This window comes from Typopeltis vanoorti, chromosome 14 (genome assembly GCF_054136105.1).
Source record: "Typopeltis vanoorti isolate ZY-2024b chromosome 14, IOZ_Tvanoo_1.0, whole genome shotgun sequence".
NCBI classification, from domain to species: domain Eukaryota; kingdom Metazoa; phylum Arthropoda; class Arachnida; order Uropygi; family Thelyphonidae; genus Typopeltis; species Typopeltis vanoorti.
The window spans coordinates 34344815-34366261 of NC_143562.1; the positions used below are offsets into that span (position 1 = coordinate 34344815).

The window sequence follows — 21447 nt, forward strand, 5'->3', positions numbered from 1 at the left end:
GCCATCCAATTACTGAGGTAAGCGAGATAGGGCAGTAATTGGATGGCAGTGACTTGTCACCCTTCTTGGGAATGGGCTGAATACAGGCCAATTTCCAGTTTGTGGGATAGATTCCAGTGGAGTAAGAGAGTATATATAGGTGAAATGGGATAGGAGTCAGTTCTGGTATGCAAACTTTCAGGGCAACTGAGAGAATGCCATCAGGGCCAGGAGACTTTTTTGTGTCTAATTTGGACAGTATTTTTCTGATCTCATCCTGGCAAAAGGATATAGGGGCATTGTATGTTGGGTGTCTAGAATGGTTGGGGGGACATTTACCATCATCAGTTATGCATGCATTGGAAGCAAAGTGTGAAGTCAGAAGATTGGCTTTTTCTGTGGGTGATGATGCAATAGAGCCATATGGATATGATAATGACAGGAATAATGTTGGGCAGAAGTTACGGCCAGTTGCTTTGGCGAGAGACCAAAAGGCTCCACTGCCGTTTGGACAGGTGCTAGTTTTCTGCTTTTTGCTCTTTCAAACTCTGTTTTGGAAGCATTGATTGTTTTTTTTTTTTTTTTTTTTGCATCTATTTTGGGTTTCTGTATAAGCTCTAAAGGAGGATGAAGTTCTTGATTTCAGCCAGTTATGGTATGTCTGGTGTTTCATCTGTACAGCCTTGGCACATCTTTTGGAGAACCAGGGTTTCATTAGGGAATGGCATTTCAGAGTACTGTTTGGAATGTATGTTTCCATGCCGGTAAGGATTACTTTGGTAATAAGTTCGGTGCATATGTTTGGGTTGGAAGGCCGGAAGCAATGGTCCAACTAAGGAGATGAGCACTAGATTGTGGTCAGAATTGCCCAGGTGCTCACTACCTTCACTGTGTATTTGGAGGAATCATTAGTGAGGAAGAGATCTAGGGTGTTTGGGAGTGGTTTGGGTTATCTGGTATTCTGGTTGGCATCTGAACAAGTTGTGTAAGGTCGTTGGTGATGGCAAATGTTTTAGCATCTCTGCCTGTGAGATCTGTACAGCTGGAGGAGCAAACTAGTGTTGTGGGCATTAAAAATCTCCTAGGAGGATAATTTCGCTGTTGGGAAAGTGGGATTGGAGAAAGTCAATTTTTAAGGAGAGGAAATTAAAGAGCTCAGAGTGGTTGGTTGTGTTGCAGGAATGATAGAGACAGCAAATGAATTTGACTGAGTGGGGAAGGGATATTTTCAACCAAAGAAGGTCAAAGTTGGGTGAGTCTGGGTTGGGTGCTCTCTGGCAAGGTATGTCAGAGTGGGTGAAAACTGGAGAAAAAGATATCCTTAATGTATGGAGTAATTACTTTGAATAATTGTTAAATGAAACAATCAGTGACAGGACAGTGGTAAAAAAACACTCCAGGCATGCAATCAGGAATAATAACCATACTTGAAGTAGAAAAAGCCATCAAAAGCCTGAAATGTGGAAAGACAGCTGGAGTAGATGATATTCGACCAGAAATGTTCAAGTATGGAGGTATAAAAGTCTTTCAGTGGCTGCACTGCATAATTCAGAAGGCCTTGACAGAGGGACGAATTACAGCATGTGAGAATTACAGAGGTATTTCTCTACTGGTGTTTCTGGTAAGATTTATGCAAGTATTATTATTATTATTATTACCCCAAGACCTCATGCAGTCAAAGACTCATCTTGGAGGTCTTTTTATCTCACACACACACACACACACACACACACACACACACACACACAGCTCATCATACCGTGCCTTGAACACATTCCAACTACTGCAGACACCACACTCTAGGGCAAGGCATTCCAATCATTTACAACTCTGCACGAAAAAAGCCTGCCTCTCACTCCTCTACTCACACCTTCTTTATAAAGTTTCCAGGAATGACCTCGTTCTCTCCCGATCTCCCACTATTTTCTGTAGAACTTCTCCAGCATTGATCCTGTAACAACCCCTTACCAACTTGTAGGTCTCTATCATATCTCCCCTCTTCCTCCTGTCCACCAGACTCTGCAAATTACATCTTCTCAATCTTTCCTCATACTCGACATTCCAGAGGTCTGAAACTATATTAGTCAATCACCTTTAGACCCTTTCCAATATCTCTTCATCCTTCTGAAAACCAGGTGACAAATCTGAGCACAATAGTCCATGTGTGGCCTAATCAAAGCCTTATACAACAGAACAAGAATCTCCCTACTTCTACAAGTCAGTGTCCTCCGCATCATTCCCAGAAGCCTTTGTGTTGTCTTCACAATTTTGGCTATGTGTCCCCTAAATTTCAGATCTTTATCCACTATCACCCCCAGATCATTTATTTCTTCCACCTCCAACAATATATTCTCACCAAGCATAAATTCTGCATCCCATCTTTGTTTTCCAAATTTTAAAACCTTACATTTTGCAACATTGAATTCACATCCCCATTTGCTTGCCCAATCACTCAATTTATTCAAATCTTCTTGTAAGGCCACAACATCTTCACTACTCTTTATGGTTCGTCCCAACTTTGCATCATCTGCAAACAACTGAATATCTCCATCCAAATCTTCACCTATATCGTTAATATACAAGTTAAACAGTAATGTCCTCAAAATAGACCCCTGAAGCACTCCACTAGTGGCTTTCGTTTTCCTGGATATCGCTCTCCCATACACATTGTTGATACCTATCAGATAGCCAATCTGCAATCCAATGCACTAATCTAATATCCAACCCCATCTGCTCTAGTTTGACTATCAATTTATCATGAGGTACTCTATCAAAAGCCTTTACGAAATCTAAGTATATTACTGTGTATCCTTCTCCTCTGTCCAAGGAAGCAGTCACTTTATTGTAATAAGTAAGTAGATTACTAAAACATGACCTCCCTTTAACAAATCCATGCTGTCCATCAAAGATAATACCATTATTGTCAACCCAACTCTGATTTCCTAGTTCTCACAAGCTTCTCCAACAACTTAACCAAAACACCTGACACACAGATAGGCCTATAGTTCGATGCTTGAGTTCGATCACCTCCTTTATGAAGTGGCACAATCTTGCCCTCCTTCCACTCTTTAGGGGGGACTTGACCGAGTGCAAGACTCGTATTAAAAAAATATGTCAAAGCTGGCGTCAACTCCCTGGCACATTCCTTCAGAATATGTGGTGATATATTATCAAGTCCCACAGCCTTATTAACACCTAGTTTACTCAACTCCATACACCTCTTGCAAGTATACTTGCAAAACGGTTGAGAAGGATTGTGGAAGAGAAGCTTGGTGAAGAACAAGCTGAATTCAGGCCAAAATACAAGCTGTCAGGATCAGATTTTCACTTTACAACAAATAGTTGAGAAATCATGGGAATATTACAAAGATCTGTATTTAAGTTTTATAGATCTAGAAAAGGCATATGACAAGGTGTGCCAAGAGAGAGAAGCTATTCAAACCACTACAGCTGTATGGTGTCGATGGGGCATTATATCAAGCAATACTTAGTCTTTATTTGAATTGGAATTGAAGGAAATACAGGAAGATGGTTTAATATTAAATTTGGTGTCATACAAGGATGTACATTATCCCCTCTGTTATTCATTATTAATATGGATCACATTATGAAGGAAAGTGGAATTAAACCTGATATTAAAATTAGAGATGTTAATCTCACCTCTTTGCTTTATGCCGATGATGTTATACTTCTAAAGAAATCTGTTACACATCTGCAAGATTCTCTGACTAAATTGAATAACTTGTAATAGATTTTGTATGAAGGCTAGAAATAATAAGAGAAAGACAATGGAATATAAAATAGGCAGAAGCATTGAAAATATTAACTGCATCATGAATGATAACCTATAGAGCAAGTAAAACATTTCAGCTACTTAGGCACGATTTTTAGTGAAGATGGTAAATTAAATATGGAAATAGACAACTGAATCAACAAAGCTGTTGATTCAGTTGTCTATTTCCATATTTGAACCACCAAAACTGTTTTGACAAATTTGAGAAATTTGTCAAAACAGTAAATTAGTTGTATGGAAGACAGTGTTCAAACCAATTTTAACTTATCGATCTGAGAGCTGGGTTAGAAGTAAAACACTTGACCAAAGACTAGAGACTGCAGATATGAAAGTCCTGAGAAAGAGTAGGGGGCTTGAACAGATGGCATCAATGGCAATATCATATTAAAAATGAGGATATTAGGAAAGAATTTGGCATTATTAGCATCCAGGTATGTTTTAGCAGAGCTAATCTCAAGTGGTATGGTCAATTAAACAGAATGGGAGAGGAAAGATTAGGAAAACAAGTGTTCTCTGCCAGGTTGGAAGAGAAAAGATCCAGAGGAAGACCAAGATATAGTGGATTGATATGCTAAAAAGTACCTTAAAAGATAGAAATATAAGATCTGATAATGTTAATCTTGACAGGTAACAGATTGAATTGGAGGAAAATTGTAGATAGGAAGCTAGTAATGATGTACATTTTTCATGAAGTACTGTAATATCCTGTGCACCCCTTCAAGGTACATATCAGGAATTTGATGATGATGATGACTAATCTCTCTATTATTCCATATAAATTTGTTCATTTGACTTCCTACCATACCAGCTTTGCTAATTCTGCTGTCTATTTCCAAACTTAATTTGTCATCTTCAATAAAAATTGTGCCTAAAATTAAGCAGAAATGTTGTACTTGTTCTACAGGTTCTCCATTCAGAATGCAGTTGATGTTTTCAGTGTTTCTGTCTGTTTTCATTGTCTTTGTCTTTTTAATGCTGATTTTCACATCAAATTTGTTACAGTATTTATTCAATTTGGTCAAAGAATCCTGCAGGACAAGCCTGGATTTTTTTAGGAGTACAAGGGGGGGAATGGAAAGTTCTAAACACCTAGAACAAAAGTTATATTAAAATAACTAATATAACCACAAGGAAGAACATATGAGGATATAAGAACATAAGTTACTTTCATAACTATGCTACTACTTTGTTCTTTCTTGTGGTTGTATCAGTTGCTTTAATATCATTATTGTTCAAGGTGTTTGTTAGAACCCCCCACCTGCATATAACCTCCTTATTAGAACCTTCTGTGGTGCCATAAGCATAAATAAGTTTCATTGTCCAGCTTTCCATTCTGGTATTAGCCCACATCACTCTACTTGATATTACCTGCCATTCAAGAAGATTATCCTCATATTTTGTGTTTAATATTATAGCTATTACTTCTTTTCTCTGATTGTTATTTCTTGAATATAACATCTTGTATCTGGTGCTTAAAAAGATCTGACCTGTTTTTGTCTTCTTTGTTTTGGTAATACCTATTATGTCGATCTGGTACTTATCCAATTCTTCTGCTAGTTTCATTTCTTTTCTGTTGATGCTTCTTATGTTGATGGTGCCAATCTTTAGTTCAAGACTGTCACCATCTCTGCTGGTGTTGAGTTGGAGTTTGTTAGAGTAGCTGACTTTTTGCTGTTCGTCCTGGTTTTTGGTGAAAACAGGGGGGGGGGTATCCTTGTTTAACCCAGTGATGCCCCAGCCAGCATGACATCCCATCATTTTGAGTTATGGTTTAAGCAAATAAGAATACAGTTTGGTCGGCTAAATCCCAAATTGCCAGCCTATCCTTATTCATTCGGTATCCATGTGGATACACAACAGGGTGCACCATGAGGAGGTGAGGATTGGACATCAGGTTCAGAAGCCCTGGTCGGTTCTCTGTATTCCTGAAAAGGCCATAAGGAGGTCTCCTCCCAGTTATCCAGCCTTGACCCCTAAGCATCTCTGAAGCATCTATACACAAAAACAACTGAGTTATGCAAGTTCAATTAAATTTTCCAATAAATTATATTTTTAATATAATTAAAATTATATTCTAATATAATTTTGAATCTTGCAAATTTTTGGAGACTGGTTACATCTCTAAAGGGAAGAAACTCTGCTGTTCTCTTGTGAGAAAGGAAAAACCTGTGTTCAACAGTTAGCTTTCAGGACTCAATAAAAATGTATTTCTGTAAGTTATGCAAACTGTTCATGATACAAATGTGCATAATCACAGAGGTATGATGAAAGGATGATTGTGTGCAGTCCAGTGCCTTATTAAGTTTGTGCAAGGATATCTGTATAAGTGAGGAGTTAGATGCAAAATGAAGTCTGCAGGGCATCCAAATGGATCATCCTGCAGAGGTGAGTATACAAAAAAAAGGCATGGAGATACCTTGTTAAAAAAATTTTAGTTGATTTTAGTTTGTAACAGTTTTTTACTTTTTAGTGCCTTATATCAGTTATGTACCCTGAAGATGCCAACAGACTTAGTTGGTGAAACTAGTTGGTATAACTTAGTTGTTTATTATATACACTTGATCAATATAATCCCAATAAAAGTTTTTCCATGGAGATACCTTGTTATGTCTATAACAAATGCCAGGAGTATCAGGAACAAAAGGGTTGAGTTTTGTTGCCTTGGATACATTGTGGCCCCAGATTATTGGTAGCTTAGTGAGACCTGGCTTCCACAGGCAGATGTACTAACTAGTATCAGGTGTAAAAGGTACAGTATTTTTAAGAAGGATAGACAAGATAGAAGAGGAGAAGATGAGGAGGTGATGCTAAAGAAGCTTCAATCTCATGAGAAGAATGAAGCAAATTTATTGAGATGTTGCAAGACGACTTCAAGCAGCTTGTGAGAGAAGGAACTTGAGGTCAAATAGTATTAGACCTGACTATATTGTTTGGGGGTGGGGGGAGTTCAGTTAACAACATGACTATTCTGCCTTTGATTAGTGATATAGTGATCATACTGTATTGATTTGGAAGTAGCTACAGTTAGTGAAAAAATTAATCCATTCACTCACATTTTAAAGAAAAATTTTAATTTCACAAAAAAATAAGTATAAAAATTAAACTCCAAATTTACCTAATAATTTATGTATGCTCCTCTGTTCCTAATAAGTTCATTAATTCTCTACCAACATAGAACACATTTTTCTTATTTCTTTATCTCGAAACTATACTTTTAGAATGGATTGTATTAAATTATCCTTTGTATCACAATTTAATTTTCCAAGTCTCTTTTTCACTGTGGCCCACAAATTTTCCATTGAGTTGTCATGAGATTTACTTGGCCACTGAATCAATTGATGCGGTGATTTTTGAGGAACTCCTTCACTTTTTTTGAAGTGTGACATGGAGCAAGATCCTGTTGGAAGATGAGTCCTTTGTCTTTCTAGATCTGTAGGACCACTCCTTTCTCCAATATTCTTATGTATTGGTCACTTTTCATCATACCATCAACAGGCAAGTGATGCTGGACCATCATGTGTAAAACAACTCCAAAACATCTTTTTATTTGGGTGTTTAGGAGCTTGTTGAAGATAGGCAGGAGAAGTCTTCTCAGCTGCTGATTTGCAAACATAGGGTACTCGCTCTCCTTGGACAAAGGAATGGCTCTCATCTGAGAATATGACCTTCAATTTCTCAACGGTCCAATCTTTGTACACTTTTGCCCACTGGAGCCTCTTTTTCTACATAACCTTCATCAAGTTGTTTCTTTTTTTTTGGTCTGTTTGCAATTCTCCCTGCTTTCAGCAATCTTCGATGGACTGTCATGTCAGAAACATTAATCCCATTAGCTGCCAAGTCTAAGTCTACAGCAGACAATCTTGGATTGATTTTACTTTCCCTAACTAGTGTATGATCTTGAGTAAGTGTAGTTTTCCTTTTTTGCCAATATTTTCTTTTTCTGTCAGGAGAAAAGGTACCTGTCTCTCTAAACTTCTTTAAAATTGCATTAACAGTACCCAAACCAACACCACACTGATTGGCAATTTGTCTTTGAGTCATGGATGTGTGTGTGTGTGTGTGTGTGTGTTGAGAAAGAGTACATATTTTTGAATGTTTTCTTGGAGATTTATCCATTTTATAGCTACACAAAATGAATAAAATACTACAAATGTCAACTTGTTTACACTATTAAAAACACACAACACTATTAATAAACATCATAGAGACACTTAAACATGCAACACTCAACCAAAATAGTGAACTAAAACCAAAACCACAAATAGTAAACCAAAACCAAAATTATTGTAATCTGAAACAAAAACTAAACCAAAAACTTTAAGAAAATTTGGTTTGTTTGGATTAATTTGTTTGCTACTAAGTATATGGATATTCCATTCAGTAAAGGTTACATACTGAGTTACAAAACAATAAATTATGACCAAATGAGGAGAATAATAAGTTTGATTCCATGGTATCAGTTGCAGATGGGAGGGATATCAGCAGTGCACTGGAAGAATTTTAAAAAATGCATCATTGTGCAATACTGAAATGTGTTCCTAGAGTTCAAAAGTAAGTAGAGTTGGAGTGAAATGGATGTGCAGTTTTATTAAACAAGAGATTATTAAGGAAAAAATTATGTAGATGGAATATGATATGTATAAGGATAATGTCAGTTATGAAAATTATAAGGCACAGGCTAGAAGAGTTACTTATGGAAACTTATGGAAAGCAAAGTGTGGGTATTGGTGTGGGGAAGGGGGGGGATTGGCTATGCAAACTAAAGATAATCCAAAAGAATATTGTTATTATCTTGCGAGTAAAAGAAAGGATGAATGTGAAAGAATGACTCTTGTCATTATGGATGGTATGCAGGTAGCAGACATAGAAGAGATTGTTCAACTAATAAGTGCCAATTTTGCTAAATGCCATCAACCTGGCACATGCAGTGTAGAGCTCATTGCTACCTCCAAATGGAGAAGAAATTCAGCAGGTGTATAAGGAGAAGATCTGATGCATGAACTGAATATGAATTTGGAAGTAAAGACTGATGAAATATTAGCATGGATGTTAAAAGAGTGTTCAACTGAACTGGCTATTCCTTTTACCTGGCTGTATAATTTGAGTCTCAGCACAGAGAAGATACCACTGGAGTGGAAAGAATGTATAATAATACCAGTACAAAGATGATTATCAACCTATCACTATCCCTAGAGTGGAGGTGAAGATCTTGAAAAAGTTGGTAACAGATTGTTGACAAAGTATAGATTCTCTGTCAACAATCTGTTACCAACTTTTTCAAGATCTTCACCTCCACTCTAGGGATAGTGATAGGTTGATAATCATCTTTGTACTGGTATTATTATACATTCTTTCCACTCCAGTGGTATCTTCTCTGTGCTGAGAAGATACCACTGGAGTGGTATCTTCTCTAGCATGGGTTTACTAAGGAAAAAAAGGAAACTTCGTTTCAGCGATGCAAAATTATATAAATTAAGTGGATTTAATACCCACTTAATTTATATAATTTTGCATCGCCGAAATGAAGCCTTTTTGGCCCTTTATTTTAGTAAATACTTTATGCACCGGCCGAGAGTTCGCTTTACAGAAAATACACCTCTCTGACGCTTCAAGTTCCTTAGTACTGGTAGGAATCGACCGTGAGATGCGGTGATTAATACCCTTGGAGGGTAATGGATGGCAATGCTGTAGCAATGAAGTTCTAACTGAGGCTCGGCTATTGCTGTTACCCTCCTGCCATGATCAGAGCTTTAATAGCTCAATAACACCTTATCCCTACACTGTCCTTTACAGATAATGGGGAAGATGAAAAGCATTCTTGCTTCGCCCCTTTAAGCCAGTCCTTATAAGGACTTTCCTTAGTACTGAGAGTTCTTGCTCTCTTAGGTTTCTACCTAGTCGCTGACAAAAACCAGTGTGTTTGAAACAGCTGTCAGACTAGTGAAACCTTATCAAAATGAACCAATAGGAGCCGAATATACGGGTGCTTTGAGTGTTCGTCACTTCCTATAAGGTTCAGCTAGGGAAACTCGTAGTATGGCGGTGGTGTATTCCCCTAAGCTCTCGGAGCAATTTTCACATGAAACTTTTATAGTTTCTGTATTCGGCGTTGAAATGATATTGGATTTAATATCCACTTAATTTATATAATTTTGCATCACCGAAATGAAGCCATTTTGGCTCCTTATTTTAGTAAATTAACAAAAACTTTTGTCCAACTTTAACATAACTCATCATAAGGCTTTTAATATCTCTCTATCTTAGCATATGTATGTGTGTACACATACATATAGGGTTTCACAGAAGGAATCTACCAAACTTCAGGAATTGATTCCTTGTGTGATTTTAAAATAAAAATAAAAAAAGAATTTAAGTCCAGTGTGTCATCATTATCAAATTCTTGAAATATTTCCTCGACAGATGTGAAGGATAGTATAATATACTGCATGAAAAGTTTACATTATTACTAACTTCTTATAGACAGTTTTCTTCCAAATTAGTCTTTTATCTGTCAGGACTCCAGATCAAAATATAAGAATAGGATGAAGAACAGACAACATGGGCTCTTAGTAGTAGCCATTTAATAATACCAAATTTCTGTGAGGAGTGATGGCCAGTGGGTGATGAATATATCAGCCAAAGAACTCTTTGCAATAGACTGAAGTGGATACAGAACCATCCATTAATCTTTTTAAAAAGACATTGAGAAAGGAGACAGTTCCATTTGATTCTGTTTCTAAGGTAAACACAGAGAAGAGGATAATGTCTTTTGATTCTGTGATGAAAGCTTCTTTGCTTCTGAAATTTCTCATATCCTTAGGAAATTTCATGTTTCAACTACATTTGAACCTGTTAATTAATCAAATCAATTCTTTGTTTTGCCAGCTACAGTACCTAGAGTCTATTCATTTCCATGTAATTGCAAGTTAATTTACTTTGGTTAAACAGACCAATCCATTACTAAATGCATTTCCGAATGCCAATCCTATATTGTATCCAAAAACATATCCCAAATTTAGTCTTGCTAATCATGCAATTATTAATACTAGCCAGAGGATCCTTTGAGATGATGCTAAATTATTGCACAGTTGCTACCACATATTCAAACATCTTTTAAAGAAAGTGCTGAGATCGTTCTTCACTCAGTGACAGATTTTTTTATGCCCAAAATTCAGGAAATTGTTATCAGTAAATGTGTGTGTATATATATATATATATATATATATATATATTTTTTTTTTTTTTTTTTTTTTTTTTTTAAATATAGTTGCACATACTAGCACACCTATTTCAGATTCTAATAGTATTATATTAACTTGGCTCTCTTGTAATTGCCCAAGAAAAAGATACCATTCTCCATGTATCTACTGAAATATTGGTATAATTAATTGCAGTTAATTAAATATTTTTCCACTGTGTTCTCATGTATATTACATTTTTCTTCAAAATAAAAGTTGCTATTTATATTCTGCAGGGATCTTTTAGAGCCATTATTGTTTAACTTATACATTAATGATATCAGGACTGGTTTAACTGCAATTATGCAATTCTTGGAAGATATTGCAAATCTGGGAAGAACCGTGAAGAGTAGAGCAGATGTTATGATCCTTATAGGAAGATTTGAATAGACTGTTTAAGTGAGCAAGCGAAGACTGCTAGTCCACTGCTGCAGAGTGTGAGGTTGAAATTTGGTATGTAAAGATGGAATACAAAGTATACAGTTAATGAAGAAATTTTGAAGGAGGTAGACGAGATAAGAGATCTGTGAGTGGTGGTACAGAGACTTGAGTTTAGAGATCAGAATGCTAAAATTGTGAAGACATCACATTGGATTATGGTAATGATGAGAAGGATTTTGATATGTAGAAGTAAAGAGGTTATGATTCTTGCATAAGGTCTTGATCAGACTGCATATGGATTATTGAGTATAGATTTGGCCATCTGGTTTTCAAGGAGATAAGGATATATTAGAATAATTCCAGAGATGGTTCACTGAAGCAGTTTCTTGTTTTTGGAACATCAAGGCAGATTGAGGAAGTACCATTTGCAAAGCTTTGCGAAAAAGAGGGAGGGTATATGACTGAGGCATGTTAGTGAAGGGGCTGTTATCAGGTTAATGTGACAAGGGTAGAAAGAGGCATTCCTGGAAGCTGTATAGAGGTTGTGAATGAGGAGTGAGGAGAAAGTTCTTTGCATGGGGAGTTGTTGTGAGTGAAATGCATTGCGTGATAGTGTGGCAAGTGTAGGAACAGTGAATATGTTTAATTAGATTTTGTGCAACAGTAGGGATAGAGACCTTCTGTGATGACTCTTTTGACTCTGTGGGGACTAATATTATAATAATAATTAATAATAATAATATTGTTTTTTACATAACAGGAATTGATTGTTTTCGGATATACTGATGAACCAACTATGTTTTGCATAAAGGGCTACTTTTGTATGTTTCTGTTACTGTAGCTATGTTGATGTCATACTGTTAGTGAACAAATGCATTAGCTTAGTGGTTCCCAGACTTTCTCAATTCACAGTGTCCCTAGGAAAAAGAAATACCTAACAGTTTTTTTTATTAAGAAGATAGGTCCAAACTACTTAATAAATATTGGGATCCTAAAAACTTAGTACCTGTTTGCAAAAATAATACACAAAAATAAGTTCACCATGATGCCCTGGTGAGGTGCATTGCATTAGCTTATAAATAAGCATTAGTCAGAAAGAAAGAAAAAAAAAGGTTTCACATCCAATTCTTTTTAAGTAAGGTACTTGGTTTAAGTAACTTATCTTGTTTTATATGCTGCAAACACTGCATTTGTACATAGTGGACATATGCAGTGTGTGTGTGGGGGGAGTGAGTGAGTGAGTTAGTTAATTTTCTGCTAATCAGCTATGCTGGAAAGGAATGAAAAAAGAATAACTAACTGCATAATTTTAAGACCATATTAAGTGCAGGTAAAATATGTAAAACTTTTTTATCAAAGCAAGTAATAAGTTCCATTTTCTGTCATATTTCTTAATGTTAATTAGAAACAAAATGAATATTAACATTGTTAATATTTTATTTGTTCATGTATCTGTATTTTTTATTTTTTCTCTCAGGACTGCTGGTTTAGAATGAAGAACAGCAAATGACATGTAAAATTAAATATTACAACTAGTTATAACCAGTAAATAATATGTTTACTTTGAGATTAAAATGGTATGTTAGTTTTTAAATTTCTTTTTTTTATAGTCTTTCATAAAGGAACTACAACAAGAAGTAATTGTTTTACAAGAAACTAGTAAGAATTTGCAGCAGAAGCTTCTTATAGAAAGAAATGAAGTAAAAGTAAGTAATATATCAGTTGTATCATTTTTGTTTTATTATATTGCATTCCAGATTGCATTATTAAAAATTTCCATAAAGCACTTATGATGACGGGATTTAAATGCAGTCTTTCTAACTAAAGGAAGTTATCACTATCACCTTATGGAGGTGTCTAATTTTGTCTCTTTCCATCTGAGTATCAAAAATATGTTACTTCTTCTAGAGATTTACTGGATATTTTTCATAGTTTTTATGTTTATACCAAATTCCTTGCACCTTTTTTTATTTGCTTTGCAGGTAGCTCCACCATACTTCACAAAATCTATGGGATTGGCTTAAGAACCATGTTTTTATTATTTATTATTATTATTTATTATTATTACGGGTATCTCCATGGAGTCTGTAGACTCATCGCGGGAGACCCATACTAGCAAAACAATATCTGTCATATCTCTTCTTGAATTCATTTACAGATGAAGAGCTCACAACTAAGTCAGGCAATGAATTCCACTCATTCACCACCCTCCAGGCAAAAAACCTTGTTCTGACACCTTTGTTAACCACACTCTTCTTTAATTTCCAGAGATGACCTCTTGTTCTTCCATCACTTTCACACAGCTGAAACATTTCCCCTGCATCAATCCTATAAAAACCTTTTAGTAATTTGAATGTTTCTATCATATCCCCTCTTCTTCGCCTATCAACCAATCTCTGCAATCCACAAGCTCTCAATCTATCAATGTAGGGAACATTTTTTATATCACTCACCAACTTGGTCACTCTTCTCTGAACCCTCTCCACAGCCTCCTCATCTCCAAGGAATCCAGGTGACCAGACCTGAGCACAGTAATCCAAATGTGGAAGTATCAATGCTTTATAAAGGGGAATAATAACCTCTTTATCTCTGGATGTCAGTGTGTTCCTCAACAACCAAGTAATCCTATGTGCAATCTTGGACACCTTAGCAATGTGTCCTCTGAACTTCATCTCCCTATCTACCAATACCCCTAAGTCCCTAGCCTCATCAATCTCTTGGAGTACCTTTCCATCGATGTAGTACACAGCTGCTAATCTTTTAATCCCAAAATGCATGACTTTACACTTTTCCACATTGAACTGACATCCATTTTCTTTTGCCCATTTTACCAGCTTATTTAAATCCTCCTGCAAACTTTCAACATCAGCTTGATTTTTTATTGCACTACACAACTTTGCATCATCAGCAAACAACTGAATATCTCCCTTTAAGCCGTTTCCTATATCATTTATATACAAATTAAACAACATTGGCCCAAGCACAGAGCCTTGAGGCACACCACTGGTCACCTGCCTCATTCTGGACTCGGCTCCTCCATACACCACCTTATGGTATCTCTCCCTGAGCCATTCTCCTATCCATATCACCCATTTAATATCCATTCCCATCTGCTCCAATTTGCGTAACAGTGTTCTATGGGGTATCCTGTCAAAAGCCTTAGCAAAATCCAGAAGTACCACTGTGTAGCCAGTTCCTTTGTCCAACTCAGATGTTATTCTATTATGAATAGTTAATAGATTGCTAAGGCAGGATCTACCTTTAACAAAACCATGTTGGCCTCTATAGAGTATCATATCCTGATCCACCCATTCTTGAATTTTGTCTTTAACCAACTTTTCCAATACTTTTACCACTACTCCTGAGATGGTGATTGGTCTGCAATTCAATACCGCAGTTTTAGAGCCACCCTTATGCAAAGGAACCACTTTGCCTAACTTCCACTCCCTAGGGACCATACCAGAGTTCAAACTTAAGTTAAATATCCAGGTGAGAGGGGTTGACAATTCATTTGCACATTCACGCAACACCCGAGCTGATATTCCATCTAAGCCTACCGCAGTGTTTGCATTTAAGTTTTGCAATATATTTAATACCTCTGATTCTTTAGCTTCAATTCTCACATTAGGTATTGCTGTAGGTATAGAGATATCCTCACTTGGGTGATAGACTTTTGAAAAGTGATCACTCAGTAACTCGACTATTACATCTGATTTTGTCACCTCAATACCATCAGCACCCACTAAGGTTATCCTTCCGAAGTCATTCTTCCTCTTACTTGCCACATAGCGGAAGAACTCTTTGGGATTACCCTTGATCTCTTTGGCTAAGGTCTTCTCATAATCTGATTTAGCTTTTCTTACTATGCTGGTAACTTTCCTAGCTTGAGCCTTGTACTGCTCATGGGTGTCCTGATCGCCTTTCTCCTTGTAAATTCTCCATAACATTTTCTTTTTTTGCAGTTCAAGCTTGATACTACTGCTCATCCATCTAATGCCTGCCTTGTTTGACCTCCTAACCATGGGGACACAATCTGATATTGCTTTCCTCAGATACCCGCTGATTTTATCCCAAGCACTGCTAACATCTTTCCCTTGCAATATGTTCTGCCATGGGATGGCTGCAAGCTCACTCCGAAGCTTGTTATAATTGCCTAACCTGTAGTTCCGTACATACCCCTTCTTAATAGAAAAATCCACAGATTTTGCAACCTCCCAAGTCAATACCACATGATCGCTTTCACCAACTGGAGGTAACGAGGACACCTTACTTATGCATATAACCTCTGAACCAATAACCAGGTCCAACACTCTCACACCACGTGTCCCTTCAGTTACGTGCTGTTTCAAGTAATTATCTCGTAGAAGATGTATGAATTCCATTTCCTTTTTGCTACGTGATATTTCCTCCTTCCAATTGATATCACCGTAATTAAAATTCCCCATAATAATCACCAAGCCTTCACTCATTGCACTAAGTTGCTGATGCATGAATTCAATATCTCCCCCCGTACTCCCTGGCCTATAGCAGCATCCAACTGTATATTTGGTTGCGTTGGTCGCTATTTCGCACCAGACTGCCTCAAATGAACTCTTATTCACATGTCTATCATCATGATATACTACTTTCTTTGGCTGCAACACATCAGCTATCATCAACAGTACTCCTCCCCCTGTTCTATCTTCTCTATCCTCCCTGAAAATAGTGTACCCATCACATTCAATTCCAGTGACCACATCTTCTGCTGACAGCCAAGTTTCACTAATGCCTACAACTTTTGGTGAGATTTCACTGACTAATGCCAAAAATTCTTCTCTCTTATTTCGAATGCTTCTAGCATTGGTATACAAAAATTGCAGATTCCCTCTAGATCTTGTACCGGCTTTAGAACTGATATATAAGTCATTAACTACCGTAGTCCTATGCCGATTTTTATCCCCTCTCTTCTGCAATTTATTCAGCCTATAAGGATCAATAAATACACAATCAGTGCTAAAGTTTCTCTCTCTTACACTCAACCTTTTCAATATTAGTTTCCCTGCCCAATAACTTTAACCTGTTCAGAAAACAATAACTTCTTCAATCGCTTATGTCCTTCCATGTTAAGATGCAGTCCATCTCTAGCATACAACTGCCTTTTTCCTTCAAACACACTCCAAACATCAACAAACTCCAGACCTCTTTTTCTGCACATTCTTGCAATCATATCATTCATTATCATTGCTCGTCTACTTAACTCGTAATTGTCAAAACGAGGCAGCACACACACTATTCTCCCATTGACACTTTTCCTCTTCACAATATCTAATAATGTTCTTAAATCTTTTCCTACCCGATTTATACTACCTCTCAGGTCATTCGTACCCACCATAACTATCATCTTGTCTGCTTCATGCCCTCTCTTTATTGCTAAAGCCACTCTTTCTATTGTCCCATCAGCCAAGCACTCCTCATGCATACCACTCTCCATACCCTTAATCATAGAATCACCATATATTTTACTACTCTTAACTTTATTCAAGTCCACACTCATGGACTCATTCTCTACACTATTCAGCATGACTCTCCCAGCTTCATTACTCAACTCTCTATTACTTACCCCCCCACTCTCACTACATCTCATTTCTTCTAGGCCACTTGTGGTTTTATTATATTGACTCACAATCACTCCCATACTATTTATTACTGAATCATTCACCAAAGACTCACCCATATGTAATCCTGTTCTAGTTACTTCAGCTAAAGTAATCTCTATAGTCCTAATTTCTCTGTTTAACACATTAAACTCCGCTTTAACTTCCAGTATCTCCTTACCGATCACTTCCACTTCCTCATGAAGAAGATGAAGGTCATTTTTCATTTTCATAAACTCCCGCCGAAGTTCTTCCGCTACGGTCCCGATGTCAGCTTCCATTCCTAAACGCTCCAGCCTATCCCGACACTTCTCACATACGTCGACATTTTCGTTCTTTTCATTTTGCCAGACCGACCACAGATCCTTCACATTTTTCGGTGCATACATATAGCAGTTTCCGCAACGCATCCATTGCGAAAAATCCAACGCTGAGCCGGCCTTTCTTGTAGTAGTAGAAGTCCTGCGCGCCGCTGACGTACGTTTCTTGTTGGACGCCATCTTTACACGTTGATATAGTGAAACAAACGGCAGTGAAAACACAATATATACAACACAGTTCTAAACAATAATACCACTGAAGGACACTTGTTTCTAACCGATACACAATTGCAGCACAATTTGTGACAAAAAGCCACACTATATTTAACTTTAAAAACACGTTTTCTAGACTAGCTAAACTCGACCGCCACATTTACCAAGGACACTAGCGCCAACATCCTCATTTCAGCTTCTAACATTTTGATTTCTTTCTTACCTGAAAGATATTTTATTTTTATTTTTTTTAAAAACTTCTTTCATTTAATTATGGTTTGTTATTCATTTTAATGCTACTCAAAACTAGATGATTATATCATGTCTAAAATTGACTTTACCTTTTCTTGTGTTTCAAGTGAGTTTATGTGCACATCACTATTGTACAATGTGGTTTTTATTACAACCTATTATTTGTCTTTTTCTCCAATCCCAAAACATATCCAGAATATGAAATGATTCGAGTTCCTTTTTCTATTCTGCTGTTTAGATTTGTAATATGAACCAATTTTTCTTTTTTTTTTATGTTGTTTATTCTATGGATATGTCATACTGCTCATTAATTAATTAGTCAGCATTGATTTTTAATTCATCTTCAGTTGGATCGTGCTAACTTTCTTCATTCATCCCTGCTAGCTATGTCCTCAGGGAACAGAATCTCCCACAGTAACATTACCAAGAAATTAGCCTTGTAACATTTAAAAATAAAAAAAAAGTAAGTTTTTTTTTCTTGGTCAACCCAAGAGAACAAATTTCATAAACAAATTTTCTTTGTTTATGAAATTAACGAGCACTGATTTTTTATAGCATAATCACAAATGCTATTTGCTCCTTAGTTGTTTGAACCTAGACTAAATAATGATATCTGTCTTTGTTTGAATTGTGTAATGAAACATAATTACACAATTCTCATTTATTATACACATAATAAAAGAACATTGCATGTGTTTGCATAATAACAGAAAGTTTTAAAAAATGTCTATTTTTTAATACAGTTGATTCTCACTATAGCAGACACATTGTACCTCACTTTAAAACATTATGAAAAACATTTTTACTCTAATTATCACATATGTAATTGAATTACCAGTGTAAGCTCATTACTATATAACATTATTCCTTATTCCTACATAACATGATACAAAATATATTTTGCTACACATTGGTCACTTGGAAGAAATAAGTAACAATGAAAAATTGTGCAGATTTATCTTGTTGCATATGTAACAAGAGCCATCATCATCCATCTCGTTGATTTTATCATTCATTCATTCTAACTGTTTTACTTGAAAGGTAAGTTTTATTAGCAAATAAGGCTGTGGAAAGTTCTTTTTCCCCAATGCTTGCTAATTATTTTATGGAGCATTTTTAGCATTGTCTCCTCCATGATATTCTTCCTAGACCAGTGGTTTTTGATCAAGCATTTAATATCTTTCCTCTCGGGACCATTTCTACATCACAACTCCATATGTTAATTACAAAGATTAATACTGTCCGTTGAAGGTTGCACTTCACTTAAGAAATGGAGAAAACCTCTGTTTGCCTTTTTTTTTTTTGTTAGATCTCCTGATTCATTGTCAGCCAGTTAGAGGCATTAAGTCTTGTAGAAGAAAGAAAGAAAGAAACATACACAGCACATCAATGCACAGTTTCACCATAAACTATGTCAACAATATGGTTTTGTTAAAACCTTGGTTCATTGCACTCACTCCCCGTGATCCTCAAATCTTATTACTTCAGGGAATGCGACACGCTAAGTTTATCTTGGTATCAAATGGTTAAACAAGTGCTTGATCAAACAAACTCATCAATAGTTACAGATTCCGTCATCTTCTTTCAGGAATAGTTTTATGATAGGTTCTAACTTCATAATTTTGATGAAATGAGAGACTTGTTGCAAAAAAAAAAAATTATGGATAATAGGCATTTAGCTGCCAAATGTTGCCCACATACTCCATAGACTATACCTTTATCACATATTTCCTTCAATCCCATAATTTTTTTTTATTAACCCTGCATATGAAACATTGCAAAAACCTATATTAATACAGAGTGTATTGGCAAATAAGTAGAAAAAGGAAACTGTTGATATGTTTTAATAATAGCTGGAGATCATACTCCTTGAAGGAAAGAAGATGAGGAAGGTGTTCCACAGAATAGAGTTAGATGGAAATGAAAGAGAAGGACAAGAATTTTGTTTGGTAAGCTTCAAGATGTACCTGTATGGTTATCAGCCAACAGCTGCTTGTGTTTACAGCCACAAAAGAAAGTGGAGGAATGATAGTACCCAGTTCAGCAGAACAGTACTCATAAAAAAAAAAAAAAAACATGCAGACAAAGCACAGGACAGAAACATAATTTCCATGAGAAAGTGATCAGAATGAGCTTGTGAGAGAGAGAGAGAGAGAGAGAGAGAGAGAGGGCATCCATTAATCAGACTTCTGGGCAGCATGAAGCATCTTTGGAGTTTTTGGTGCACCATCCAGATGTGAGAACAGTAGTAGGTGAATTTGAGATTTAGGTAGTGTTAGCATTTGTGCATCTAAGAAGCATAATAGAGTAGATAACGATACCAAGTTTATTGGTATCATTATTTTGATCAAGCTCCATTTCTGAGCTTGTGGAAGCTCAGAAATGGAGGAAAGAGTGCTGTAAAAGGAATTAGAGATGACAAAGGTGGCATGAAAACTGGAGAAAAAGATATCCTTGGAGTATGGAGTAATTGCTTTGAAAAATTTCTAAATGAAACAAGTAGGAAATGATTGTCAGACATACAAAAATATTTTGGGAAAATTTGGAGAAAAGAGCAAAGGCAAATACCTGTTGGATTTCTGCTCAGAACATGGACTGGTTATTACTAACGCCACGTTCCAACATAAAATTGTGCACAAATTCACATGGAAAGAAGAGGTAGGAATAAGAAAAATAAGAAAAGTCTCATTGACTATAGAAAATAAGGGGATATAACATCCTTTGTTGTTTTATAGCCAGTAAACGAAACTAAAGATAGTTTCGTTTACTGGCTATAAAGTAGTGACCTCTCCTCATAATGTAAAACAGTAATACATCTCCTAGGAGCTGTGTTTTACATTATGAGAAAATATCAAGAATAGTGAGGGAGCTTGCTCCACCTTTACTCCAAATTGCCTTCGCCGATAGTTTTTCGGCATGAAACTTATATAGATCGTAGTTATCGATCTTTAGTTTCGTTTACTGGCTATAAAACAACAAAGGATGTTATATCCCCTTATTTTCTATATTAAGGTGCCAGAAAACTAACCTTTTGGTTTTTTATCTTTACTAAAATCTCATTGACTATGTTATTGTTGATAGTGATGTTTTCTCCCTGGTGCAGGACACTGGAGTGTACAGAGGATTTGAAATTGGAAGTGATCACCATTTATTCTTGAGCAGAATAAAATTGAATTTCATATTGAAAAGAAGAACATATAAGAAAGTTTTGAAGTGAATAAAAGTTGAGCAGCTCTCAGATGTGAACTGTAGACTAAAATACACAAACATTATTCAAGAAAAAATGAAAGGGTTTGAGAACAGGAATCAAACCTTGGAGATTCAGCGGCAAGTCCTGAAGAAAACATTGATTGATTCAACCAGAGAGGCATGTGGTGAGGTTGACAAATGACAGAGACAAATGTAAGAAAGCTAAGCACTGTGTAAAACTAGCTTTACAAAAATCATGGAAATATTTTGGTAATAACATATCAAGAAGTAAAATATCAAGAAGATGGCAAGATATTCTTGACGTGGTAAAAGAAACTCTCAGAAATAGAGGAAAGAGTGCTGTAAAAGGAATTAGAGATGATAAAGGTGGCATGAAAACTGGAGAAAAAGATATTCTTCTAGTATGGAGTAATTACTTTGAAAAATTG

General features: G+C 36.2%; 1 protein-coding gene across 1 annotated transcript in view; it reads left to right on the forward strand.

Annotated features, from left to right (window-relative positions):
• Nucleotides 1-13415, forward strand: part of LOC150099358 (uncharacterized) — a 222978-nt gene extending 209563 nt beyond the window's left edge. The window contains exons 13-14 of the mRNA XM_090404325.1: nucleotides 13002-13097; nucleotides 13374-13415. Of these exons, the coding sequence (XP_090260451.1) occupies nucleotides 13002-13097; nucleotides 13374-13415 (138 nt within the window). The remainder of the gene's footprint in view (nucleotides 1-13001; nucleotides 13098-13373) is intronic.
• The last annotated feature ends 8032 nt before the right edge of the window (nucleotides 13416-21447 follow it).